This window comes from Temnothorax americanus, unplaced genomic scaffold (assembly GCF_048541705.1).
Source record: "Temnothorax americanus isolate GAGA-0224 unplaced genomic scaffold, ASM4854170v1 Scaffold164, whole genome shotgun sequence".
Lineage (NCBI taxonomy): Eukaryota > Metazoa > Arthropoda > Insecta > Hymenoptera > Formicidae > Temnothorax > Temnothorax americanus.
This window is the reverse complement of record NW_027509301.1, coordinates 13127-39167: the sequence shown is the minus strand read 5'-3', so window position 1 is coordinate 39167 and position 26041 is coordinate 13127. Positions and strand designations below refer to the sequence as shown.

The 26041-nt window shown below is 33.3% G+C and overlaps 2 protein-coding genes across 18 annotated transcripts in view; one reads left to right on the top strand and one right to left on the bottom strand.

Annotated features, from left to right (window-relative positions):
- Positions 1-22436, top strand: part of Ndae1 (Na[+]-driven anion exchanger 1) — a 57543-nt gene extending 35107 nt beyond the window's left edge. For 10 of the 17 annotated variants that reach the window (XM_077402977.1, XM_077402979.1, XM_077402975.1 and 7 more), the window contains 15 exons: positions 1373-1477; positions 2346-2449; positions 2852-3037; positions 7173-7379; positions 7638-8050; positions 8272-8437; positions 8652-8810; positions 9190-9339; positions 9560-9835; positions 10020-10409; positions 10599-10706; positions 11138-11272; positions 14923-15110; positions 16177-16300; positions 18941-22436. In XM_077402977.1, the coding sequence (XP_077259103.1) occupies positions 1373-1477; positions 2346-2449; positions 2852-3037; positions 7173-7379; positions 7638-8050; positions 8272-8437; positions 8652-8810; positions 9190-9339; positions 9560-9835; positions 10020-10409; positions 10599-10706; positions 11138-11272; positions 14923-15110; positions 16177-16300; positions 18941-19018 (2789 nt within the window). In that variant the 3' untranslated portion in view covers positions 19019-22436. Of the gene's footprint in view, positions 1-1372; positions 1478-2345; positions 2450-2851; positions 3038-7172; positions 7380-7637; positions 8051-8271; positions 8438-8651; positions 8811-9189; positions 9340-9559; positions 9836-10019; positions 10410-10598; positions 10707-11137; positions 11273-14922; positions 15111-15528; positions 15780-16176; positions 16422-18940 lie in introns of those variants that run through there. The other 7 variants (XM_077402989.1, XM_077402984.1, XR_013256406.1 and 4 more) reach the window with 6 other exon arrangements.
- Positions 22437-22791: 355 nt separating this feature from the next.
- Positions 22792-25572, bottom strand: LOC143895685 (uncharacterized). Its single transcript, XM_077402991.1, has 4 exons — positions 24249-25572; positions 24019-24087; positions 23842-23931; positions 22792-23767 (listed from the first exon to the last, which is right to left on the bottom strand). Exons 1-4 carry the CDS (start codon positions 25302-25304, stop codon positions 23702-23704), a joined length of 1281 nt encoding a protein of 426 aa, XP_077259117.1. The 5' UTR covers positions 25305-25572; the 3' UTR covers positions 22792-23701.
- Between the last annotated feature and the right edge of the window lie 469 nt (positions 25573-26041).

Below are 26041 nucleotides of genomic sequence, written 5' to 3'. Positions count from 1 at the left end.
GATGGAATTGTAATTTGTTTTATTGTAATGCACAATAATTTCAATTATAAGGACACAGCATCATCTAACATTTCTCTGTGTGAACCGAGTGTGTGAACCGAGAATCCCGAACAATCTGGCAAAATTTATGTCGCGTAGAAATTCAAAATTTCGAGATTCAGAACAATTTTTAAATTTTTTTTTATACAGCGTCGATATAAATAGTCAGACATTATCATCTACGAGAAAATGTTACCTTCCATAAATATACGTGTCCTTATCAAGAGCGTAAATGTCAACGACACTGTGATAGATAACGCGTCCGACCTATTCTAGCCGTGACTATTGTGCTTGATTCTACCTCTTGAATACTAGATACCTACATCTTGGTCGCTCTCAATACTCACTGAAATTGATTACGGTGGTTAATGCGGTCAATACGAGAAGTGAATTACGGTTACTCAACACGATCTGTATTCTCATTTGCATTAAATGTGGCTGTCTAATTATCATCTTCCGTTGATATTGAATATCTTCCCTTCAGTGTAGGCAAATAACATCAGACAGCGATATTAAATGTACAACGAGAACACGATGGAGAATTTAAATGCGTTTGCAAATGACGGGTTTATTTTCTATCGTACGTGACGTTACTGCAATTTATCGTATGCGTTTTGCGGTCTCATTATCCATTGATCAACATGCACGTCCCTTCGTTGACAACGTAGGACAACGTTTATGATTCCGATCATGAGGCATGGATCTTCCTATGTGATCTTTCTAGGTGCACGTAACTCGATGTATAAATCCTGTCTACTGTATATTCATTACTATTGAGCCTTTCTAGTTCTCAGTGTTATAATCGACTAATCTCTTTTCAGTATCCTTACTAACGTAGTCCATTCTCCTCGTAACCTGCGAAGAAGCGGAAATAAATAAATAATTTTTGTGATGTACTTGGCGTTTTGCGCGAGCCTTTTCCACATAAAAATTGCAGAAACAATTGCATGTATAATTTTCTCCCAGCGGTAACATTGTAATCAGCACGTGTACACGGAATATTCCGGAACCAGACTGTTTGTTCGCACGCAACAATTTCTTCTGGGATTAAATTTTCAGATCGAGATTGAAACGCTGATATAAACGAGGCGGCTGCTTTTAATTTCGACTCATAATTTGTCCCGTTATTGTTAAAGGGTTATATCCGCGATGAGAAATACAATCGAAAACCGACGATATGTGTGTAAATTAATATAGGTTTGTTATACATTTCAAACGATTTCCGAAATCAAAGCGATCGCGATTTAGTACGGCGGGGATCCTTTATTCCTTCTCGCATCTTCCTCTGTAAATAACGTGCGATCCTGGTGTTGTGTTTCATGCTCATTTTTAGTGGAGGAATCGAATTCCGCTCCGGCGATCGCCGGCGCAACAAGTCAGGGCAGTGGAGCAGCGCTGAATGCTGGTAGCCGCTTCCTTGCGATACCCGGCAATCCCGGTAAACCGCTTTTCTGGTGCTTGCTTCTCTACTTATACACACCTTCACACTCGCGGCGAGCCGCATTAATCCGTAGTGAAGTTCCGCACACGCCGTATACGTAGATTAATCTGCAGTAGCGATTATTATCCATGCCGTTGACGTGCTCGACAAATGAGAAACCGCGTTGTTCGAGATCGGGACGGATTGTCATCGGAACCCTGAAAGGCTTGACAAACTTCATTTTCGCTCGCGAGAAATTACCGAAGAGTCCTTACCGTACTGCGGATAACGGTGGCTGACTTGCAAATAGCGCCAGACGTCATTAAGCCTCTTGCCATTTCGTAAAATTAGATTTGATTTTAGATTAGATATAGAAATTAATGATATAAATGTATTTATTTATTAAACACTTGTTAGAAATTCTCTTCGAGAATTTAACTTAAAAAACTTTGTAGGAGAAAATAGACGCATTAAATTTAATTATTAAAGAAAATCATATTATGTATTTGTTTCGCCAATAATTAATAAACGAGAAAGACTCTATTTTTATATTCGACAACGTTTGGCTAATGTCGTGACAATTCGACTATTGGTTTTGGTCAGATTAATCGTCAAGACTTTTTCGATTTACAATGCTGCGATAGACTGCCTTAAAGCGGGTACAGTTCTAATTGCAAAAGCGAATTTGTGCGAATAACGCACGAAGTGTGAAATTCGAGGTGCACGGTACGAAATTGCAATCTGCTTCGCGCGCGCACCTCGGTGGATTAATGACGCACGGGCGGATCCCGAAAGCCATCATTTTCCTCATTGCATGTTACTGACAGAACTTGTTACTCAAGTCGCGCGTAAAAATGCAGTAGGCAGTAAGCTAGATCTCTTTCAGGCCAAGAACCGGGCAGCAACGGCATGGACCGGAGCCCTAGCAGCGTGTCTATCTGCAGAAACCACAGCTCCTCCGCTTTGGAGAACGGAGACGCTAATCACAAGGTTTGTAAATACATTGCCCAAGATCCTTGAGAAATTAGATCCTTCTAGTTTAGTACATTACGGTGACGGCATAATATATGATGAACGTTTGTAACTCAGATTATAATTACCGGATATCTTTGAATTATCGTGAATACAATTAAAAGTAAATCTTATACAATGTGTCTACGCACGCACTATATACGGATTATTTTCACAAAAGCTCAACATAATTGTTATAATAATCGGCCTGTAATTATCTTCCTATAGTTTTAATATTGGACAAGCGAAACTCGTTTAATTTTCCTAGCAACATCTTTGCTAAACAGGCTTTATTTAAATCCTTCTCCTTTAATGTCGAAATTGATATTTCGTATCGTGGGCAGCTTTATCCGAGAAACTTCAACTTCACTTTCTCATTAGGGTAATACGCACTTTATGAGGAAGATACCACCCGGCGCCGAGGCAAGCAACATACTGGTGGGTGAAGTCGATTTTCTCGACAAGACTTTGTCCGCATTCATTCGGTTAAGCCAGGCTGGAATAATGGGGGACCTGACAGAAGTTCCTGTTCCGACGAGGTTCATCTTTGTTCTCCTGGGGCCCATAGTAAGTTATCGCGATTACGTAGAGGTCGGATTAAATGCGGAAAATGAGTAGTTGAAAATAAGTTATGAACGTCGCGATTTGCTTCAAGCACCATTTCATTGAGATTCATCCATTATCTAGATTCATTATCTACACGGAGAGAATTTTCTCTTAAAATTTACCCTGAAATCATGGTAGTTGTGGGACAACATGTACCATCAAGAATTTTATGTGAGCTATTCTGATTAATATCCACCATAATAAAAAATATTAATATCTATTACATTAAAATATAAAATATGTTTGATTAATTTTACTAAAATATATCTAGGAAATTTCAATAATTTTTCAAAACTTATATACCAATCTGCTTGGTAATTTTTATAACGTTGTTTGTAAAATGTCTCTTGACGTATATTTTAAAAATTTTTTGGTTGTCAAGTTGTCCCAAGTTTGTAGTGAATTTAAGGGTAAAACATGACAAAAAATTATCTCCGTGTAGATTTGCAGAAATTGTTGTGATGAAAGGAGACTTTACCACCCACATGTACCTATGACTACATTTTAATCAGCACGTCCCATATATAAGAAAACGATAAAAAATGTCTTGTGTGTTCTGTAATTCCAGTATTTGTAAATCTTTTTAAAATAAGTATACAATCATCGATGTGTATATAAGAGAATAAGTATATATATACAAGGGAATATATATAAATATTAGCAGTTTCGGTCATCAAACGCAATTTTTTATGCCTACTAATAATTTTTGTGAATTTTATACTTTGGTTTTTACGTCGTTTTTAAAGCACGCGCCGATTATTATGTTATCTTGAAACACAGTTTTATGTCAACTCTGAAACAATAATGTCTCTGACATAAATAATGTCAATATTTATTTATCTTACGTACAAATCTTTTTTTCTTAATATTTTTAACTAGAACATTTTTGCAGATTTACCATAAGTACAACTCTGTTTCCCTTTTGACGTAGAACTACGTCTTTGTCGATAATAAGAAGGGGGTAAATCCAGGAGCACAGATGTAAAGAAAACATGTCACATTTTGAATGTTTATATCTTCGAAACTAATAATAATAAATAAGGTGTCATTTGATAGCTTATAGAGTCCCATTTTCTCTCTAAAATCTCTAAAGTCTCCAAGAGGAGTTACCAATTTCTATCTTAACAAATCTCCGTGATTGCTCTAATTTCCGTAAATTTTGTGATATCAAGCTGAAATTTGTTTTTATGGATAAAGTGTCATCAAAGGAAGGTTGGGTATTGAATTTGGAGTCAATCGTTGAAGGGGTTACCGATTTATGTCTAAAATAAAATGTAAAGTTACACGTGTAATCTTATATAGAATATTATCAAAGGAAGGTTGGCATTTACTTTGGCGAGAATCGGGGAAGGGGTTACCGATTTCTTCAAGAAATTTATATATACTTAACACTGAGAGGATCCCGTATTGACATGAATTTGTCGTCGATCCGGGGATACCGATTTATGCCTAAATAGAGTATAAGTTATACATGTATTCTTATATAGAGCATCATTAAAGGAAGGTTGATATTGAATTTGGCGAAGATCGTTGAAAGGGTAACCGATTTTTGCTTTAAAAGTGTATAAGTTTTCTAATTCCATTATATTCTTCAGTCTTTTTTTCCTCTAATATACTTTAAGATTTGGTTGATTAGACCCAGCTTCATTAGGTTTCTATAATATGTATGTACGTATTCCTAGCAAATTCTTACGCATACTGAGGGAAAAATTTTGTTGAATCAACAAAACAATTTTGCTTGGCAACATACAATCTTCCGGTTTTATTAAATCAACAAAACAATTTTGTTGATTTTTTAATTTATTGATCCAATTATTTATTTTATTGAATTAAGTACACGTCTATTATTTGAACAAAATGAAATAATTGAATTCTGAAAATGGTATCATACAAAATTATTTTTTTCAAGTTAATGATCAATTTTGTTAACTCAATAAAATAATTTTGTTGAACCAAAAACATTAACGTTTTTAAAAATAATAAATTTATTCAAAGAAATATTTAGTTAATGTTATATTATGTATAATTGATAGTATAAAATATTTAGTTAAAAAGAACAAATCAATATAGTCAACAAACAAAATAGTCAAAAAGAACAAAAAAACAAAATATTTTGTACAAATATTTTGTTAAGCCAATCAAATCATTTGCTTGGCAACATACAATCTTCCGGTTTTATTAAATCAACAAAAATTTTTTTGATAAAAATAATTATTTCTCTATGTAACTCAAGAACTAATCAACCAAATTTTAAAGATTTATATATGAAATAGAGGTAAAAAAGATTGAAGAACATAATAAAATTAGAAAAAAATTGCCAATATAATAAAAATCAAACGGGCACAGTAACAACTGTGTTGCAACCAATTGCAGCACAGTTGTTGCTGTGCCCGTTTGATTTTTATTATATTGGCAATTTTTTTTTATTTAGATAAATTGAAATCCGTAAATTGAGTTGCAATTGAAGATTAAAGGCAAATATCTTCTTATAGAAAAAAAACAAGCTTTTTACTATTTTTGTCTCTTTCAAAAAATTAATAATTCGTTTTTTTCGGAACGCTATGCATTTGAAAGTGTCGGATGATTCCTAAGGAGATTATTATATTAAAAAAAAGTTTGAAAAATGTAAAAAAGTATGACATATGCGGATATTTTCATGCTGTTTGAAATATTAGAACAACAGAATTAACATAACGCAATAAATTGTAATTCCTAACTATAGTGGAAATTCTCTTAAATAAAATTGCTATACTTATATTTATATATAAATGCGGCAGTAATTATTAACGAATTATTTGAAGTACGTCGCTTTGAATCGTCGATTATCTGCACAATATAATATAAATCAATATCTCTACCATTCGGCGCTATTCCAGTAATATCAACGACTTATCACGGGCAATCATCTTCTATATTTAATCTCGAACAAGTGAGTTCTAAAAAAAGAATGTATCTAGTTCGAATCGCTTCGGAACCACTTGCGCAAGGTCCTCTCTTCGCATTTATGTGTATGCACATCTATCTAAATATCAATTTAAGATTCGAGAAGGCCATCTCTGCCTCACAACGGGATAATTAAACCTTTATAATAAGCAGTCATGCATGCTGATTGCGTCTGCTGACTATTGTCTCGAGGGATCTATACGTAAAGTAACAAAGAGTTTTTTTTCACACGAATACAATTTAAGTATGCAATTGCGAGCTTATTGTATTTTAACATTTAACGTCACTCTTCACAAATGGTTATTTTCATATTAGGCATGTCCATTTTTAAATTTAAATACTTTTATCATTCTAATAATAATAAAAAAATTATGAAAATTTATAAACAAATTTTCTGTGCATATTAAAAAAATGTTGAAAGAATGTTGTAAGAATGCATTAGAAGCATGGAAAAATGTTAATTAATATTACAAAAAATTTAATTCTGAAATAATATTTAAATATCAAAATTATTTAAAGACTATTATTATATCTTTTAACTGATTCACAAAGTATGCAGTTTAATTAAAGTAATATCAGTCTGTCTAATAAATTCATTATTATATAAACTATTTATATCATTTTTACGCACGTATACATAAGAAACTATTCTGTATAAACCCATTAGCATTAAGTCAAATTTTAATGACGTTTTTCTTTTTAAAAATGAATTGCTTACGTCATCAGTTCTTAGACTGTACATAATCTCTCTGCGATAAAAAATATTTATCGATAAACAGGGACACTAGTTTATTTTCGTGCGTTACACGTGACTGGATAATCTCACAAGTTCTTACAAAGCCTTCGCTTATTACCTCATCTTACGTTATTCTGTATTAAGTAATTGTTCGCAATAAGTTATGCAATAATTACCTTAAGTTAATGCGCCATTTTTTGACGATATTATAATTTTGAAATATTTAAAATAATATCGTTAAAGAGTAAAGTACGATGAAAGATATCTGAAAAGAGTATATATGGAAAAAATAACGATATTAAAATTATATAGAACGATACATACAAATATATCAGCATTTATATAATTGATATAATTCCTAAACATCGGACAATACGACAAATTTATATAATACTCCGCATTGCGGGTTGCTTTTAGGGTGGGATTTCGGGTTTTCACGAGATCGGTCGAGCCATGGCGACTTTGATGTCCGACGAAGTCTTCCACGACGTGGCTTACAAAGCGAAAAATAGAAATCATCTCTTAGCCGGTATTGACGAGTTCCTAGACGCCGTGACGGTATTACCACCCGGTGAATGGGATCCCGCAATTAGAATAGAACCGCCAGCCGCTATACCGTCGCAGGTGAGGATAGTCTCAGGAATTATAGAAGCGATATAATTTTTATGAGATCGGATCTCGATATTACGTAAATAAGCGAAAATAATCTGTATCTTTATCGGCGACCACGAAAGCACGTGACCAAGTAAAATTCTCTTTTTGTGTATATCCATAGTTATAATTAAAATTATCAAAATTATATCGATTTTAATGTCTTGTTTTAAAATATAAGTTTAAGAAATTATTCGCCACTTCAATCGCGGCTTGGTTTGCCGTTCTCAGGAAATCAGAAAGAGGCCCAAGGAGGAAAAGCCTAGGGAAGAGTTCGACGAGGAAGCTGACGAACAAAAGCTAAGGGAGGAATCCGGCCTTTCCAGATCCGGTAGACTGTTCGGCGGTCTGATCAACGACGTTAAGAGGAAAGCTCCGTTTTACGTTTCCGATTTCAAGGAAGCCCTCGCGCTTCAATGCGTCGCGTCTTTCATTTTCCTATACTTCGCCTGCTTGTCGCCCATTATTACTTTCGGCGGTCTCCTCAGCGAAGCAACCGGCAAGAATATGGCCGCTATGGAATCGCTGGTTTCTGGTTTCGTCTGCGGCATAGGATATGGATTTTTCTCTGGTCAGCCATTGACTATACTCGGTTCCACGGGTCCGGTGCTGGTTTTCGAGACGATCGTCTACGAATTTTGCAAGTGAGTCTCGATGAAAATATATCTGCGTTTTAACCAGCTTCATATATAGCAACATTTTTTCTAGACTGCTTTCTGTAATTAGGATTCTTTATATTGTAACTTTATGAAGCTAAAGTCGACAAACGTATAAAATATTTATTCTTGCTATATAGACATTTATATTAACATTTTCTTTCTTCAAGATAATCTAATTAGATTGTTATTCGTTATTCTTTTTACAGGAAGGTCGATTGGGATTACATGTCCTTCCGTTTCTGGATCGGTACATGGATCGCCGTGATTCTGATGATCCTCGTGGCTCTGGACGCAAGTGCTTGCGTTTGTTATATCACTCGATTTACGGAGGAAAATTTTGCCACCCTCATCGCCTTCATTTTTATCTATAAGGTGAAAAAACTCGTACTGTTGTCCAGCAAAATGTATACCTAGTGAATTTATTAAATTTTTCTATCAATTCTTTTCATCGTTAAAGCGTTTAAAAAAACGTATTATTTGATAATATACCTACATATATTTAACATATAAATCAAGTTTTTGATATTTTTAATATTGTCACCTATTTAATATTTCTATATATGTTAAGCGTATCAGTACATTCTAGGCTATCGAAAATGTGCTGTCGATCGGCAAGAAATATCCCTTAAACAGCTATCCTAGCGGAACACTTGACTACGAGTGCTGGTGCAAACCACCGAATACCAGTCTGCCATCCAGTTATGACAATATGAATTGGACGACATTAGATAAAACAGCTTGCGAGGTAATGATATAATACGCGAGAAATGAAGAATGGCATCAATATGGCTATATTATATGAGATTATCAAAGCAACTTTTATTTAACTATATTCATACAATCTCGTGTCATAACAAAAATTACAATCCCTATTTGAATATCAACTCGCGAATCACTTTCACATGAATGATAAGAAACATCGAGCACACAAACCTGTCATTACGCTCAATCGCAACCCTCAAACACGCGTATCTATACTTCTTGTTTCTTCTTATATCTTCTTGAGAAATTACAGAGAAGCAAACTATATCAACTAGATTACTAGATGTTGTCCTGAATTTGCAAGAAAATGCGATCTCGCAATCCAATTCGCTTCATGCCGTATTCGTTATTGCTCCTTTCAGAATTACAATGGCACTATGGTGGGAGATGGCTGCAACATACCGCATTACGTGCCCAACGTGTTCCTTATGTCAATTATCCTATTCATGGGCACGTTCTTGCTATCGGTAGAGCTCAAGGATTTCAAGAACGCTTTATTCTTTCCCTCAAAGGTATGCTTTAATTAAAGGAGAAGGTACAAGACTAATTTTATTTTCCTTGGGGATAAAGATTGATGAAGTCATAAGACTGCTACTCGTAAAATTGTTATATTCAATAAAGATATATTATATAAATATCTTTTTATCTTTATTAAGAACTCAATAATTTAGGAAATCTTATTGTTATATCTATCACGCAATTCTCTTTATTGATATTCGTATGTTCCTTTAGGTGAGACAAGTGGTGAGCGATTTCGCAGTAATAATCGCGATATTCTCTATGAGTACATTGGATCATCTCGTGGGCATTCCAACGCCGAAATTGGAAGTGCCGGCGGAGTTCAAGCCAACATTGGACGGACGAGGATGGATAATCTGGCCTTTTCAAAGGAATCCGTGGTGGAGTGCTGTCGGGGCATGTCTCCCCGCTTTACTGGGCACTATATTGATCTTCATGGATCAGCAAATCACGGCCGTTATTGTTAATAGAAAAGAGAACAAGTTGAAGGTGAGCAGTTGATGCTTTACTGGTTACGGTATCTCAGCAGTTACGACTTTATCTAATCTCGTCAACGAATGTCACATGCTTTGAATGCGAAAAAAGTACATTGCTTCATAATTACAGTGATTAATAGTTTTTACAATAACTCAGCAATAAACTGATAATTTATACCATATTGATCCTTTTCCAGAAAGGATGCGGGTATCACTTGGACCTCTTTGTCCTGGCGATCCTGATCGAGATATGCTCGGTGATGGGACTTCCATGGTTCGTCGCAGCAACAGTCCTCTCCATAAATCACGTGAATTCGTTGAAGTTGGAGTCCGAGTGCGCCGCGCCGGGAGAGAAGCCGCATTTTTTAGGCGTCCGCGAGCAGAGAGTTACTCACATACTGATTTTCCTAATGATCGGATGCTCGGTGCTCCTAACACCGATGCTGAGGAACATACCGATGCCGGTGCTGTTCGGTGTCTTCTTGTACATGGGCGTCGCTTCATTGAAGGGTCTTCAATTCTTCGATAGGATTCTGATAATGTTGATGCCGGTTAAATATCAGCCGGACTACATGTTTCTTCGTCAGGTAAGCAAATGATTCCGATGCCTTGCTATTTTCAAAGTAGTTTCAAAACGCATTTATTATAAATTTTTTGTGGGAAATAAAATATATTACCTATAATAAAAATTTCAAATTTTTTTTTTAATTTTATATAATTTTTATTGTTCTGAAGCTATCGTATTTCCAATATTTGAAGCAAGTCTGTATCTTTAGGTGCCATTGAAACGCGTACACATGTTCACTGCGATTCAACTTACTTGCCTCGCCTGCCTGTGGCTCATAAAATCCTTCAGCCATACTTCTATTTTGTTTCCTTTAATGGTGAGTAATTAATCTAAAATTTAATAACATTTGCAACTCTCTTGAACTATTAATTTGGATTTGATGAATATAAAAATTTACGATTTACATTAAAACAGAAGTACAAAATTGTTCTTTTTAAGATACTTGCAAAAAATTCTACAAAAAATTAATCAATTGCCTTATTTAATATAATAAATTATTTACAAATTAAATTAAATCAATAATATGTGAAGATTATAACTTTACTTAAAAAATTAGTATAGATATGTTTCTTAATAAAATTATCTCACACATAACTATAAACGGAATATTAAGTTTTTATTGTAATGGTCGTAAAGCCAAAAATTAATTAATCTCAGAATTAACGTATTTCGGGAAAACAAAATGACATATTTTTTCAAGGATATTATAATTATAATTTATTATAATTCTTGTGTAAAATTTTGCAGCTCGTGGTAATGATCGGCATACGCAAATCCCTGGATTTTATGTTTACGCAACGCGAGTTGAAAATCCTCGACGACATAATGCCGGAACCGAGCAAGAAACACGCCGAAGAACTTCGTAAGCTGGAGAACGGCGAGGTTAGCACCGCGACACGAATATTAAACGCCATCACCTGTCGCAAATAGCATATAGACGGTGATCGCGTGGCGAATGCTCGCCCCGTGGTCACCATAACTCTCTCCGATTTTGGGGAATCCGCCCTTTGCAGAAGGAACGATGTATACTACGACGAGTGATCAGACGAATGTCATCTAAAACGAATTAGTTTTTTTCGTCGCTGCGCGGAACAGATTCGAGTAAAGATATAAGATCTCCGAATACACGAGGCTAGAATATAATTTAATTTAAAGCGCATAATTATACATACGCCGGATAATTTAAGAATGCCAAGACTCGGCCTTTAATAATTTAAAAGAAGAAAAAAAGTACGGACGGACCAATAATTTCTACGCCAAAAACGCACACTTTTTACTGTTTCGTCGAAACAACACTTTACTCCTTTTTGCGGTAGAAAATTTTTTTTTATTTTTTGCAAAGGACATTTAGCCGCCTGAATACACTAGAATGACGAGAATGGTACATATAAAGCATTCCGAAAATGCATACACGGACTGTTTTTAGTTCGTAGAAATTTTTTGAAACGCCAATTGAAATTTGCTATTTTCTACAAATAATACATTGTTGCCATTTTCTGGAAATAATATATTACTCCGAACATTTACACGCGGTGAATTTATATACCTATATATATTTTTTTTCAACGAACCAAGATCCCGGCCTTGAAAGCCATTCTCTCGTCTTCCACTTGGAACATGTGCCAAACAACTCTTATTCTCAACTCCAGGTGGTATTACCGACCGACCAGTATTAAAGTAAATGTAATGATAATTGTTGTTGAATTTTTGAACACGGTAGACTTTTGGATACCACAATCTTAAACGTTTTTATCGATAGCATCGTTGTTGTAGCGAGATTAGAGTAATGTGTTAAGTGTTGATCTTTTTTGCGAGCGCTTTGACCACGTCGACGGCTATACCCCGAAATTTTATTTTGTGCAACACTTTACTCCGGATTATTAATTATTCTTCAATGGTGAACCACGCGCGATAAATCTTTATCGGTGGCTTTTATCGATGTGTGACACTATGATGGGATTATATATAATTAATTATCTTTGTTTTACACATATATTATTAGGCAAATTTAAGATAGAGATATATAAGAAAATGCAGCCTTCTCTTCGTTATCACACTATAATATATAATTGAAATTAAACAATACTCTGAAGGGTATAATAGTTACGAGCATAGTCGCGCGCGCGTATTAAGCACGACGTTGCAAATTATTAACGGTAGTTAAGGGAAATTATTGTTGCATCAAGGTGAGCAATATTGTACCGTTTTTGTTTGTACATTCGAATAAATTAATGTAGCATTTCTTCTATATAATTTATACATTCCAACATTACGGCAAACAAATGGCTGTTTGTAATAAAATCATTATCAGTTCACCATGGGAGAGTATATATACGTTCGCTGCATTGCGAATTTTTCAATATGCTCATAGTTAATCAACTACTAAATGGAAAGCAGGTTCTATTATCCAAATGATATACCAACGAAGATATTCATCGAGAGTAGCGATCGACACACCGCGATCGATATTCGCGACTTGGCGAAACGAAGTATCTGTTGCATTTAATATTATACATCGCCGTGTCGCTGATATCCCCCTCTGTGAACCATTCGAGACTCTTGTATCGATTTAATGCGCCGTCGTACACACAATTCGCTTATCTTATCATGTAAAAATACATTATTGTTTCGAAACACACGAAACCTCTTTATAATTCCAACATCTCCTAACACGATTAACGGATTCATGTGTTTATTACATGTTCGCCTGCCTGAGAGCTTTTACTTATCTCTCACAACAGTCGAGATGGTCGAGATTGTCCAATTGTCCAAAAAATTATTATTAAATAAAAAATTCATGATGAGAGAGAGAGACATTATACAAGGATGAAAGGAGAACGCGAAGTACACTAATATTTAATAACAACATAGTTTAATGTTTTGTAATAATTAATACTAAATTTATTTATACGTATTATAAAATTTTTTCTTTTTTTTTGCTATATTGTTCTGCTTTAATTGTTTTTATTTAAGTTGCATGTTTTATTTTATTTTTATAATGTAAATACAAGTTTAATACGTACAAGAATCTCAATAATAGCTAAACTGCAAAAATAACAAATTACATTTTTATTATGAAAAAACTCACTACTGAGAACAATTTAATTGTTACTTTTCGAATTTTTTTCTCGTTAATTTATGCCAAAAATAAATAACAACGAAGAAACAAAAATTTTTTGTAACTTTACGAAGACAAAAATAAGTACAAATTTGATATGTATAAAACGGTGTAATTATTATTATGTATAATTTTACGTATAAAATACGATAGAATAATATCAAGAGATAAAAGGAACATAATATTTTTTTGATTATCTTAACGCGAGCGATTAACGTGAGGCGTCGCACCGCGTAACAGCCGAGCCGACAACGTGCGTTCGTTATTAACAATGCAATTAAAGACAGAATAACTGAGCGGAAGCACACCATGACTCACGGAGGAGAGTGACGATTCAGCGAGAGAAAATGAGAGAGAAAGAGAGAGACAGAGCGGCTGAAAGAAATCACACGAGCCGGACAAACACGGAGATATCAATACGGAAATCGCAAACGAAAAAAATGCCAGTCGTCGAATCCTCCGCCTGTCATCGGTATGTCACCATAAGTGCACGTCCGTAGCATTTCGCCGCATTATATTCGCCGACAGTCATGTTCTTTTCGCAAACGAACGATTCAGCGAACATCCTACGCCCGTTTGTAATCGAAGAGACTTTTCGGTGAGCGAACGCGACGATGCACTATGCGAGATAGATGCGATTTCAATAATGATCATGCGCCATTAAACTGATTGCAATAACAGCATGTTATTTTCCTGGCAAATTACGTGGCGATAGCAAGAATATATTGCAGTTTACATTTACAGTTGAGAGTCAAAACGAAAGTGTGAATATAATTTCACGATGTTTAATAACCAAATTATTAAAAAGAATATTGACAAATATGTTAAAATAACAAAATGTGCCTTCGCACATTTGTATTTATTTTCATACACGTACAAATTTGATATTACCGCTAATACCGCCTCAAACGCTTACTATAACACTATCGATTGATATATTGCCGTTACGCGCGGATAATACGATACAAAATATTGTACTGATCATAACTATCAAGGTGAACAGAATCGTTATTTATAAAAATTATTTCTTCTCCCTCTGAAAAAAGTAATACGAAACTGCCAACATAATTCTAACCGTCATCACGGGCTCGTCGCACTAATTTTTCCATTGTGCATTCTTCTCTTATGAAATTAGAATTATCTACACGCCAAGTCACACCCTTGTAAATTTATTCATAGCGTTACGTGAAGCCTCTCTGACCGATCGTTATTACTTCTTCGTATATACATCCATAATTTATTGGCCGCGTATAATTGACCGGCTCGTGAAATACATGCTGGCAAGCAACGTATCACGCCTGCTTCTCAGCAATTCGAAGGCAGCGCAAAGTTCGCTTGAATTTATGCATGGCCTGATAGAAATTCATCGCGCATCAAGGTTGAGATTCAAACTCTTGTTTCGTTCATCCTGCAGGATCATCAGAACGAAACGATGGAATATGGACCCCCGGGAAATATTCAGATCTCTTTGGCAAATGGGAACATCATGAAGATTCCACTGGCGAGTATCAATATCAGCGAGGAGGTGAACAAAACTGGTATCTGGCAACAAGTCAACGAGTGCAATGAAAAAACGAAACAATCATCAAAGTCACTAATCAAGTAAGTATTGAGTTTTCAACAATTTTATGCATTATTTTTGCAGAAGTTATATGTATAAAAATAAGACATACAAATAATAATAATAATTTAAGATTAAATACAACTTCGCCAGTAACTTCCGATTGATAAAATTAACTTAGTCATTTTTTTAATAACTTTTCACGATTATTAATTTTATTATTTGACAATTATATATATATATATATATATATATATATATATATATATAGTGCTATCTTCCAATTTATATCTATTTTATTTTATTTGTAATAATAATAAATACTTTTTACACAACATTGTGTATCATATATATTTTTTACATATTATTTTTGTATTTTATTATATTTTTATATTTATTATATTTTTATAAATTTAGATATTTAATTTTTCTAAAGTACATGAAGGAATTTTTTACAAGAAAGCTTCTTCAAGACTGGTGATTCATCAATGATGGAACAACCTTACTTATGTATTTATAGAAGCTCATCGCAAATTCCGTTCATGTAAAGTATTGTGATTGTATAGAATCAAAACGTTACGACGACTGGAAACAAATAGACAATCGTTAAACTGTATAATCAAACGTTCCTTAGTCAATTTAGTTGAAGAACTTGAGCATATAATTTAAAATCAACGTGATTAGTTACAATAGTAGCATGATTAGACATTTGTAGAACTTAGCTTTCTAACATAGAATCCAATATTATTTTAATAATAAATTAATATTATAATATTATATATTACTAATTTATAATAAAGTAATTTTAAGCACGTATTAAAAACACGGCCAGCTTTGTTCACTAGCCTTATCCTCTTAATTATGAAAACTTGGTAATGTTTACTATTACATATTAATATTGTAAACTTTCTTATAAAATATAAAAGACTAAAACGTAAAAAAAATATTCTATTATTAATCAAAATTTTTTGTTAAAATTCTTTTAATAATTACTACAATATTGATAGTTTTCGAATAAAAAGAAGAAAGATTAATGTGAATATATCAACTTCTAATTGATATTGTCTAGTTTTTAAAACTGATTAAGTTTGTAATTGTCTAACGCAGTGTGGGAAAACAAAAAAAGCATCCGAAGAAGGATAACTCGTTGCTGGCCGACGAGACGACGAGGCTGACGACGATGACCGAAGAGGACGAGGATGACAGTGGGATCTCGATCAAGGTGACACACGTAAATGATTCTAAATTCTAACTACCATCACCATCACCAAAAAAACCAACAATTTATATGGCAAGTCACACAGCAAGAGCACCAATATACCGGCATGCAACATATCCCATGCACCGCTGCTGTGAGTAAACTTACAAACGAGGATAGCATGACAATCCTCGTCGAGTTGACGTAAAAAGCAAACAGACGCGGACGACTTATAGAAAACATGGATTTTCGTAGACGAGAATTATGCTCTTAGGTATTACGTAATGACGGCGATAACAGCATTTATATGTATATTAAATACACGAAAGTATTAAAAAAATACACATTAAGTATACAAAATATTAATTCACGATTGCACAGAATTTCGTGGCAATTTTTATTGCAAGTTTTTATTTCACTACAAATTTACAAATGGTAAATACTATTGTAATTATGCGAAGTATTCGAGAAGATATAAGGAAGAAATACTTCTTTAGTTTATTATTGTTATAAGAATCTGTTATGGATTAATCACGTCTTTTTCTTCACATAGCAATGTAATGGTCTATGAGACTCAACTTTGCAACTTTTGCTTATGCTCTTAGAAATGCTACGTACGTAGCTCGTGGTTAATGTAAACGTAAACAACGAAATAATTAAACGACCTGAGAAAAGACGTTACACATACAGGTCTAATTCATTTCATCTATTTACTTTTCGCTTTTGTATTACTTATTCTCCTGTTTCAAGTGACTAACTTTTTAAAATATATTGTATGTAATTTTTCACAGTGATGAAAGTAATAACCATGCATCTTAAATAATTGGAAAAATGTGAAGTATAATAATACAAATTTACAAAAAAACAGGACTGATACAATGTTTTCTTATTAATTTCGTAAAATAATGAGCTTTGTAAAATAAGATGGAAATATCTAATTGCATGTTTCTTTTTTGCTTTTAATATTAGTAACTTTTTACCGTTGCATGAGCATTAAAAATTTACCTTTTTCGTTGTATTGATAAGAGATGCATAGCATATATTAAAAATATATTAAATTATTTACAAAATTGTTATTAAGATTAGTCAATAATAGGATGTAATTCTACGTATAAACAAAAAAAATGATGTCATCTTAAGTCACATATCTCAGTCAGAAAGATGATTTTTGAAAGGTATAGCATATATATATTTATCATATAGTGTACGTATATGTTCTTTATAGAGGAACGGGGGGTCACCCCGGACATTATTGAAATTCGATACCGCGTATCTATTAACATTCTGCATATGTCGAGATACGCAAAAGGGCATATTAGAATGTTTAAACAATGGCCATAGATACGCGGTACATACTTAAATTTCAATAATGTCCGGGGCTATCCCTATACCCCGGGGCAAATCTAGTTTACTTAAATGTGTAATATATATGTACAATAGGTACATATATTAAATATAAAATATCTACAACAGAGGAGACCGGGGCAAACTCGACACAATTTCTTCAAAGACAATTTTCAACAATTAATTAAAATTTTCAAGCGAATTCAATAGTACACATTTAAAGAGTGTTTCTTCAGGTACAAAATTGCTTCAGGAAGTTTTGCTGTACGTCGCTTAATTTTGCCTCCAAGAAAAGAAAATAAAGTGACGCAAAGACAAATTTTCAAATTAAAAAATGTCAGGACAAACTCGACACTTCGTCTGATCGACACAATTTCATCCAAAACTTATTTTTTATGGTCTGAAAATAAAAATATATTTTTTATCGTGTATCTAGAAATTACAAAAATTCGGAATTAAGTAAAACAATCATTGGAAATAATGAAGTAAAAAATGTTAAATTTTTATAATTATCATCTAACCTCATGTCTAAAAAATAATTAATGCAGAAAAATTGCGATCGGACGTGCGCACACATTTGTCATGAGCTATACGACTGCTTTTACAATCATCGTTAAAACGATGTGGTGTCGATTTTGCCCCGGACGTCATTTTCCACTTTTGTCACTCCAAAATCATGAAAATTTTGAAAATATGCAAAAACAAGTATCGGATTCGTACAAAAAAAACAAATTTTCCATCAAAATCACTTGCCTGTAAATTCGCAAAAGTAAAGCTCGATGAAAAAGTAGCAATTTTCGAGAGATCAGAAAAATTACTTTTCACCATCAAAAAAGCTTATGTCGCATTAGAAATTACACCATAACTCTGAATGCCACCAATATCCGTTGACAACACTGGCACATAAAGACGCATTTACAGTAGGAAAGGCAAGTTTCTACGATATAGATTTAAATTAGCAAAAAACTTAGTGTCAAGTTTGTCCCGATGTCGAGCTTGCCCCAGTCTCCCCTACTACTTCATATTTATTAAATTGTTCTCATAAAATTATTATTTATAATAAAATAGAAAAAATTAAAAAAAATAGAATGTTATAAAAAATAATGTTAAAGCATCTATATTTCTTTATAATTATATGACGTTTATTTGAATTTATATGAATTATAATTATGTAAGATTTCTAGATAATTCTAGATAATTTATGAAATTCTAATCAATAAACGCAATTCAATTTTTCATTTTGCTTTTCTTTAAAAGAAAGCATATTGAAACAAATTTTTAGGACTAACTTGAAAAGAAATTAATAAATACTTCGATTCGATATTTCAGGTAGATTTAATACGATCCAAGGAAAGCATCAGTCCTTTAAAAGCAAATGGTACTACCTCAGCAGAAACTTCCGTTTAATAAGAAGACAACAGATGTAAACATATATTAATGAAGTACACAAGTTTTTTTAATCGATGGTTTCAAAACTTTCATCTCTACAGTTTACATACAATTTCTATTTTTATTTTCCGAAATATCATTTAAGCAACATAAAAGTCACAGATCATGCTATTTAATTTCCGGAAAACCTATATTGTTCTGCAAAGAATAATGTCCACTTCTATCATTTATCTATGATTTTTAATTGTATTATATTTGTACCATATTTAACAAACAATGTACGTCACTCTTCGCGAGTACTTTGCAATTTATACTCAACTAAATGAGATCTACCATGCATAGTCTCAATGTATTTGTACGTAGAAACAATTCAACAAGATTCGCCAATAGTATCCAATTGTGATTTCATGAAAAACCTCATCTTTCATCTCCGATAAGATAATGTTGTTACAAAACAGTCTATTTTAGTAGTTATTCATTCAACAATAAATTCTACTTCGTTAATATTGTATGTGAATTGCAAGGAACAGCGAGAAACGAAAAGAGAAACGGAAGAAAAAAATTCCAAATAATTCGAAAAAATGTTTCGAAATAATAAAGGTAGTAGATACATGTTTTTACGTTTATATAACCCTCGGAGAACACACAGGGTCAATTTGACCCTTACCTCGAGTTTTATCGTAAATATCTTGAAAGCATTTTAAAAAAATTGGCCAGAAATATTTAAAAAAAAAAAAAAAAATTTTCGTAAATTACGTTTTTCAAAAAAATAAAATTTTTTTGAATGTTTTTAAATATGTAAATAATTCCGGCACTTTTTATTTATATCAATTGATTTAACAATGTTCCAAGTACATCTGGAAATTTCAGATTGACCCAGAGTGTTCTCCGCGAATGAAAAAATAGATGTGTTCTCCGAGGGTTAAGTGAGTGTAACGACGGCAAGTAAAATATTAGGTGAAATTTTTAAAAAGATCTCCTATACTGCTATGCATCTTCTTTAGAATGTTTAGATTGACGACATCTATTGACTTATATGTCAATAAGACAAGTTTATGCTAGAGTCAATAAGAACATGTTTATGCTAGAAATGTGTGAAAAACGCACATTTTTCCAAATCGTGATGTGACACCGAACGAATATATACATGGCATTTACAAAACACGAGTGCGAACTGCAAAGTAAAATTCGAGTTTTTACAGAAAATTGCTCTGGCGAGTTACTCAAGCTTCAACGCGTTCAAATATTTGAATAATTAATACCGATAATTTACACTCTTATAAATATGTATGAAATAAATAATATAATGGAATAACAATATAATATTGCGCAGATGTTTAAATACCGTGAGCCAAATATCCGAATGTGTGCGCAATTGTAATTATTCGAATATTTGAGCATTGACAGCTGTAATTTTAAGTTCATCGTATATGTCAAATTCTGATTTATACGAATCATAGAGAAATAAGCAAAGTCATACTCAATACAAGAATTGTGTTATCGTGCAATAATGTATGACTCTGTATGTAGCAATTAAGTAGTTTGGGTAACTTTATAATCATACCATGTATGCCAAAGAAACCCCGCAATATGTAATGCGTATATCAATATTTCTTTCGAGGGATATCTCATACGTTATTGCCAGCAAGCGCTGCTAAATAGCGGTTGCGTATTAAGCAGGAAGCATATTTGACTAATATTATTTATTAAGAAAATTGCACTTTATAGATATTTTTTATTTATTCTCTCTAATAATATTAATACGATACCTTGAGAAACAGAAACTGTAGGAGTTATTTTGTTCCTAAGAACAGAAAAGAGGAGAAAATGTTATATGTATAGATAAATTTTTTTTATCCTTAAATGATAGAATGATATTGACTTTTCTGATTTCGAAAAATACTATATTATCTTGAAAATTTTACGAAAGCGGCCTTTTAACACAGATCTGTGGAACAATCTTCTTTGAAACATTCATTGCCCCTCGCTACCTGAAGATAATCAAAACTAACTTAAAAAAAGAAATTTTTACTAATACTCTAATTTAGATGATAAAAGTTTATTTTGCTACAAAACTGTGGAACAACCCTCTTTGAGGTTCATTCATGACATCGCCTGTCACTCGCTAGAGATAATCGAGAAACTAACTTAAAAAAAGGTTTTTTATTCTAGTTTTCTTACTCTAGTTTAGATAACATTTATTCTCAAAGATACTTAAGAAATACATTGCATACTTCTGTTACTCCTTAAAATTTTGATCTGGCCAAGATCTTGAGCATTTTTCCAAACTCTCTATTATCATAACTTTTAAATATTTGGGCACTCCCAATTGCGACAATATTGAGATAATCTAATTATAGTAAAATTAATTTCTTTACTGCAAGATTTTTTACGAAATATTTGCGTATTATAAAGATATACATGCGATGTGTAGAGTGATAAAAAAACAGTCCCTTGAAGGATATCCGTTGTTGTTCGTAATTAAAGAGAGAAGATATAACCATCAGTCTGTGTGTGTGTACAGCCTGCGATATTTAATAAATAATCATGTAACTCTTTGCAAGTTTACTAAATAACAATAAAGATATTCTATCGGATAATATAAATTATAAATAGTTGTTTGTTAATTGGGATTATTTAAATTAATTTAGTAAAAATTCTATGCTATTCTTGAAAAGGAATTTCCAACTTTGCTTCTAGCAAAAAATAACTTACTAAATTATAATCCATTTTTTATATTAAAATTACATAACATAACAGAGATAACTAACTTTGAAGCTTTCCGATCGAATATTTGTATATTAACAAGTAACTGGCACGAATCAGTCCAGAATTTACTAAATAGGAAAATGAGCAAATCTTTTCTCCAACAATCTGCGATAAATCTATCGATAATGATAGATTTCAGTAAAACTTTAACTCCTTAAATCAGCTTCTTATCAAAATGCTTATTAAATATTCGTATAAAATTCCTAGAAAACTGAATAATTAGACGATAATCACGATATATTTTTTTATACGGCCATTTTGCTAACAAAGTTGCTTGAGAAAACATGTTTTAAATAATGGAGAAAAAAACAAGGAGATATTACGTCTTGCAATATGTGTATTTAATTCATAGAAAGGCTCAAGAGAAGACTTACAGTTAAAACAATATGAAATATTTATATCACATTGGAAAGTATATACCTATACTTTTAAGTAAATTTTTACGTCAAGAGAAAACGTGCGAATATAAATCACTTAAAAACATGCATGAAATATGTTTGTTAAGCGGAGGTTGCAATATAAAACAATTCGATATGGTGTAAGCCAGATGAGTATCGAGTCGTAATAGACAAATACGAAGGAGTGTGGAAGGCATGCCCCAATCTTAGGTGCAAAAATAAACGTGAAAATAGTAAAATTTATGGATATAATGTATAGTATGAGAATACTTTAATATATAAAAAAGTGTATGATATGTGTGCGTTTCAATGGTGATCTTTGACGCGTTAATTAAGGTGGTTTGGCCATCAGAGCATATGTCGAAGAAAAATATCTGAATTAAAAATATATGTTATAAAAAAAACCTAAATACACTTAAACACATGGCACTGGCATGATAGTTGCCTTACAGCAAAAAGATGCATATATTGTCGCGACAAGAGGCGAATGTCAACTGAAGTCAAATCTTACACTGTTTACATTTATCAGTAGATAAATTGATACATAATCGAATAAAAATTTACATTATAAAACCAGTAATTATACAAGTGTCTAGAATACATCCATAAAAATGGTTTTTCTTAAAAAAAAAAAAGTTAGGCTTTATATTGACGACTCATACGGTACTAGCCGAACCACCTTAAGAGAGAAGCGTATTCTCTCATTCGAAGATCACGGTTTCACGTGTATCACAGCGAATTCACGATGGCTGATGGGCTATAATCGCCGACGTAGTATTAATTGGTTGTGATTAGGTAGAAAAAACCGCGTCTCGGAAACTAGTTTCCGAGCTGACAAGGAAAGTAGCTAATGCCTGTCATTATATCTTAAATCATACTGTGTTACTTTAAATAAATAATGTGGAATTAAAACTGAAAGATTTACTATTGTCTTTGCCATTATTACAACATACATCGCAAAACGTGGGATCTATGTTACCAGCTGGGCTGCATCGTCTTGTGCAAATTATAATGCTTTTGATGATTTCGTGCTTAACGACATGCCCGAAATATTTAAGAACCGGTGTAACAAAAAACATAATTTGTGCTGTAAAAGAAAATTGATTCTTAAAATCTTTTCGTGAGAACAATTATGAACAACGAATAGCCTTAAAGAAAAACAATTTACATTAAAAATCTGTACTAGAATTCCATTTCACCACTATATTCCGTAATATCAAACACTGTTTTTTAATTATATAATGTATATTAAACAAATTAATTTTAACACATTTAATTTACATAAATACATATATAATATATATATAATATATATTAGAATTTTTGTTCTTTAATTCTGCACATCAGAGTAGTTTGAATACATCAGAAAGTTATAATATAGAAAGTTACACAGCTGCAATTGCATGACGATGCCATTTCACTGACCTTTAAATATCAATTTAAGGAACATTGCGCTATACATTACGTCTGTTATTTTTGATATTCAATTTATTATTTTACTTTAAATAAATCTTTCTTTGTTCAATTACAGCGGCTATGATGAACTGCCCATTTGAAATTGCATAAGTATCACCAAATACGTCACCACCGTGCCGATCAGCTAATAATCAAAATTAAATGAATGAAGAAAACTTAACTTATATCAGATCCGTACGACATTATAAATATATTCACCGAATGAAGAAAATTGTTATCGAGCGCAAAGTATCCCTTAGCTGTGAACTGTACTTTGTGATGTAGCAATAGAAGTGAAAATTGCTTGAGCTGCAACAGATAAATGACAGATGATAAATGTCGTTACGTTGAGTATTTACTGTCCATAAAAAAGTTTCATGTGACTTTGTGTCTTACCTCTGACTTTGACTCTTTACTGATCGTGCATCTTAAAAGGCTATGTATTATTTTGCCCGTTTTCCCTATCTAAAATTAATTTATAATTAGAACAATGCTGCACACTTTTGTAAAACATTTTAATATATACATGGGATTTTATTTGCTAATAAAAAAATGTTTGTCAATTAAAACAACTCGATTAAAATACGATCAAAATCTATAGCTTATTATTATACCGATTATCTTACCTCGTTTAAAGTCTTGGTGATTCTGTTGGTGAAGAGAGAAATGGGATAAATAAGAAATATTAACCAGATGATAGTGTTACTAAGAATCATATACTCTAAGATATCACCGGTTAGAGCTGGCGCGAGAAGATAGTAGCCTTTAAATGTGAGTGTCGCAAAGAGAAAAGTAACGCCGAGCAATACTGGCAGTGAATAGAAATCCGACACGTCCTCGGATATCTCGCAAAGATGACAGTGCATATCTCGTAGCTGCAGCAGTTGATGAACTGTGGAATTGCTGAATACAACACGACGCGTTTGATAGAAAGACTGCGTTTGAGGATCAGGTGTGCCGACTCCGGTAAGGCTCTCTATCGCTTGATTCACATCGGCGAAATCCGCTTGAATGATCGTGACCAACAGGAAGTACTGTATCAACAGCCAACCCACGTGAAGAGTCGGTAGAATGTCCGACAGCCAGGCGATCGGGCCAACGTGAAAGGCCAGGGTCTCAGTGGTCAGAAGAAGAATCAGTAGGCAAACCTTCAAGACGCAGACGATGGTCGCGGCATAGAAAATACGTTGTCGTCGCAACGGACGATACAAAAAATACAGACGATCCATTTCGTGCTCGACGTCTATTAATTGATTAACAATCCGCACCAAGGATTTCTGATTGATGCAGTAAGACAGTAAAATCGCGCAGATCACCAGGGAGCCAAGTATAGCTTGCAGAACCGTGAGGCATACAGTAAAGTTTGACTTATTCTCATATTGTACAGTAAGGATGAACGGTATCGACAAATAGTTCGAAGCGATTATTAAGCAACTCAATACGACATTGTAAAAGATCCCAAATTTGGAGTAATAAAATGCGCACGATGGTCTTTTTCTCCGCGTGACGATGTGATGGGCAAACGTGGCGAGACCGATGATCTTGAAAAATATTATCGACATTCTAAGCATCCAATAGGAATCCTGATGTGTCTCTGATTTTATTTTGATCATTTTCCGTTTATTAATTTCTTCCGTAATGACGTTCTCTTTATTGAAATTGTCGATTTTGCAGGCATCCATGAAGATTAAATTGAACTGTTACCGAACAGTTAACGAACTATTGCCCACTGATAGAGTAGCAAGCACGTTGAGGCCTTGAACGGTAGCGAGAACCTGCTGCAGACTGACAATCTGTTGAGCTGAACTTCCGTTATTTCCGCCATTACTAGCCGCACCCCGATTAAGGGGTGGTAAAATGGGTGCACCCTGTTTATCACTCATTGCACGTTACAGCATAATGTAATCACAAATTACCGCGACGTAGGTGCGCCATCCACGGGAATGAACGTCACGCCCGTGTCCCTCGTGAGTCGACTCGCAATTGGGTAACTCACGTAATATACGGCGCTTGAGCTATATCTAATATTTTACAATGCATCGTCACACCGCACGCCCAAGAACACACTTCTAAACATGGCGACGGCTGCGAGACGAGTTTCGGCCATGAAGATTAAATTCTCAAGCGAACCGAAGTCATTCGTGTGCAACAATTATATTCTTCCATAAAAAACTTAAAGTTAATATCTATTTTTCTTCTTCATTCTATTTCGTCGATTTTTTTATGCGTATTCACATACATTGGTTCATAATAATTCATAAATATCTTCTACATATTAATTCGGTTTTTTCGATACAATGTTTTCTTTTCTGACAAGACATTCTTAAAGATTTTTTAAATTTATACACTTTAAGGGCCGGTTGTGTGTGTATTCCAATCTGTTGGTAAGCTAACTATAATAACTAATAATTAAATCATA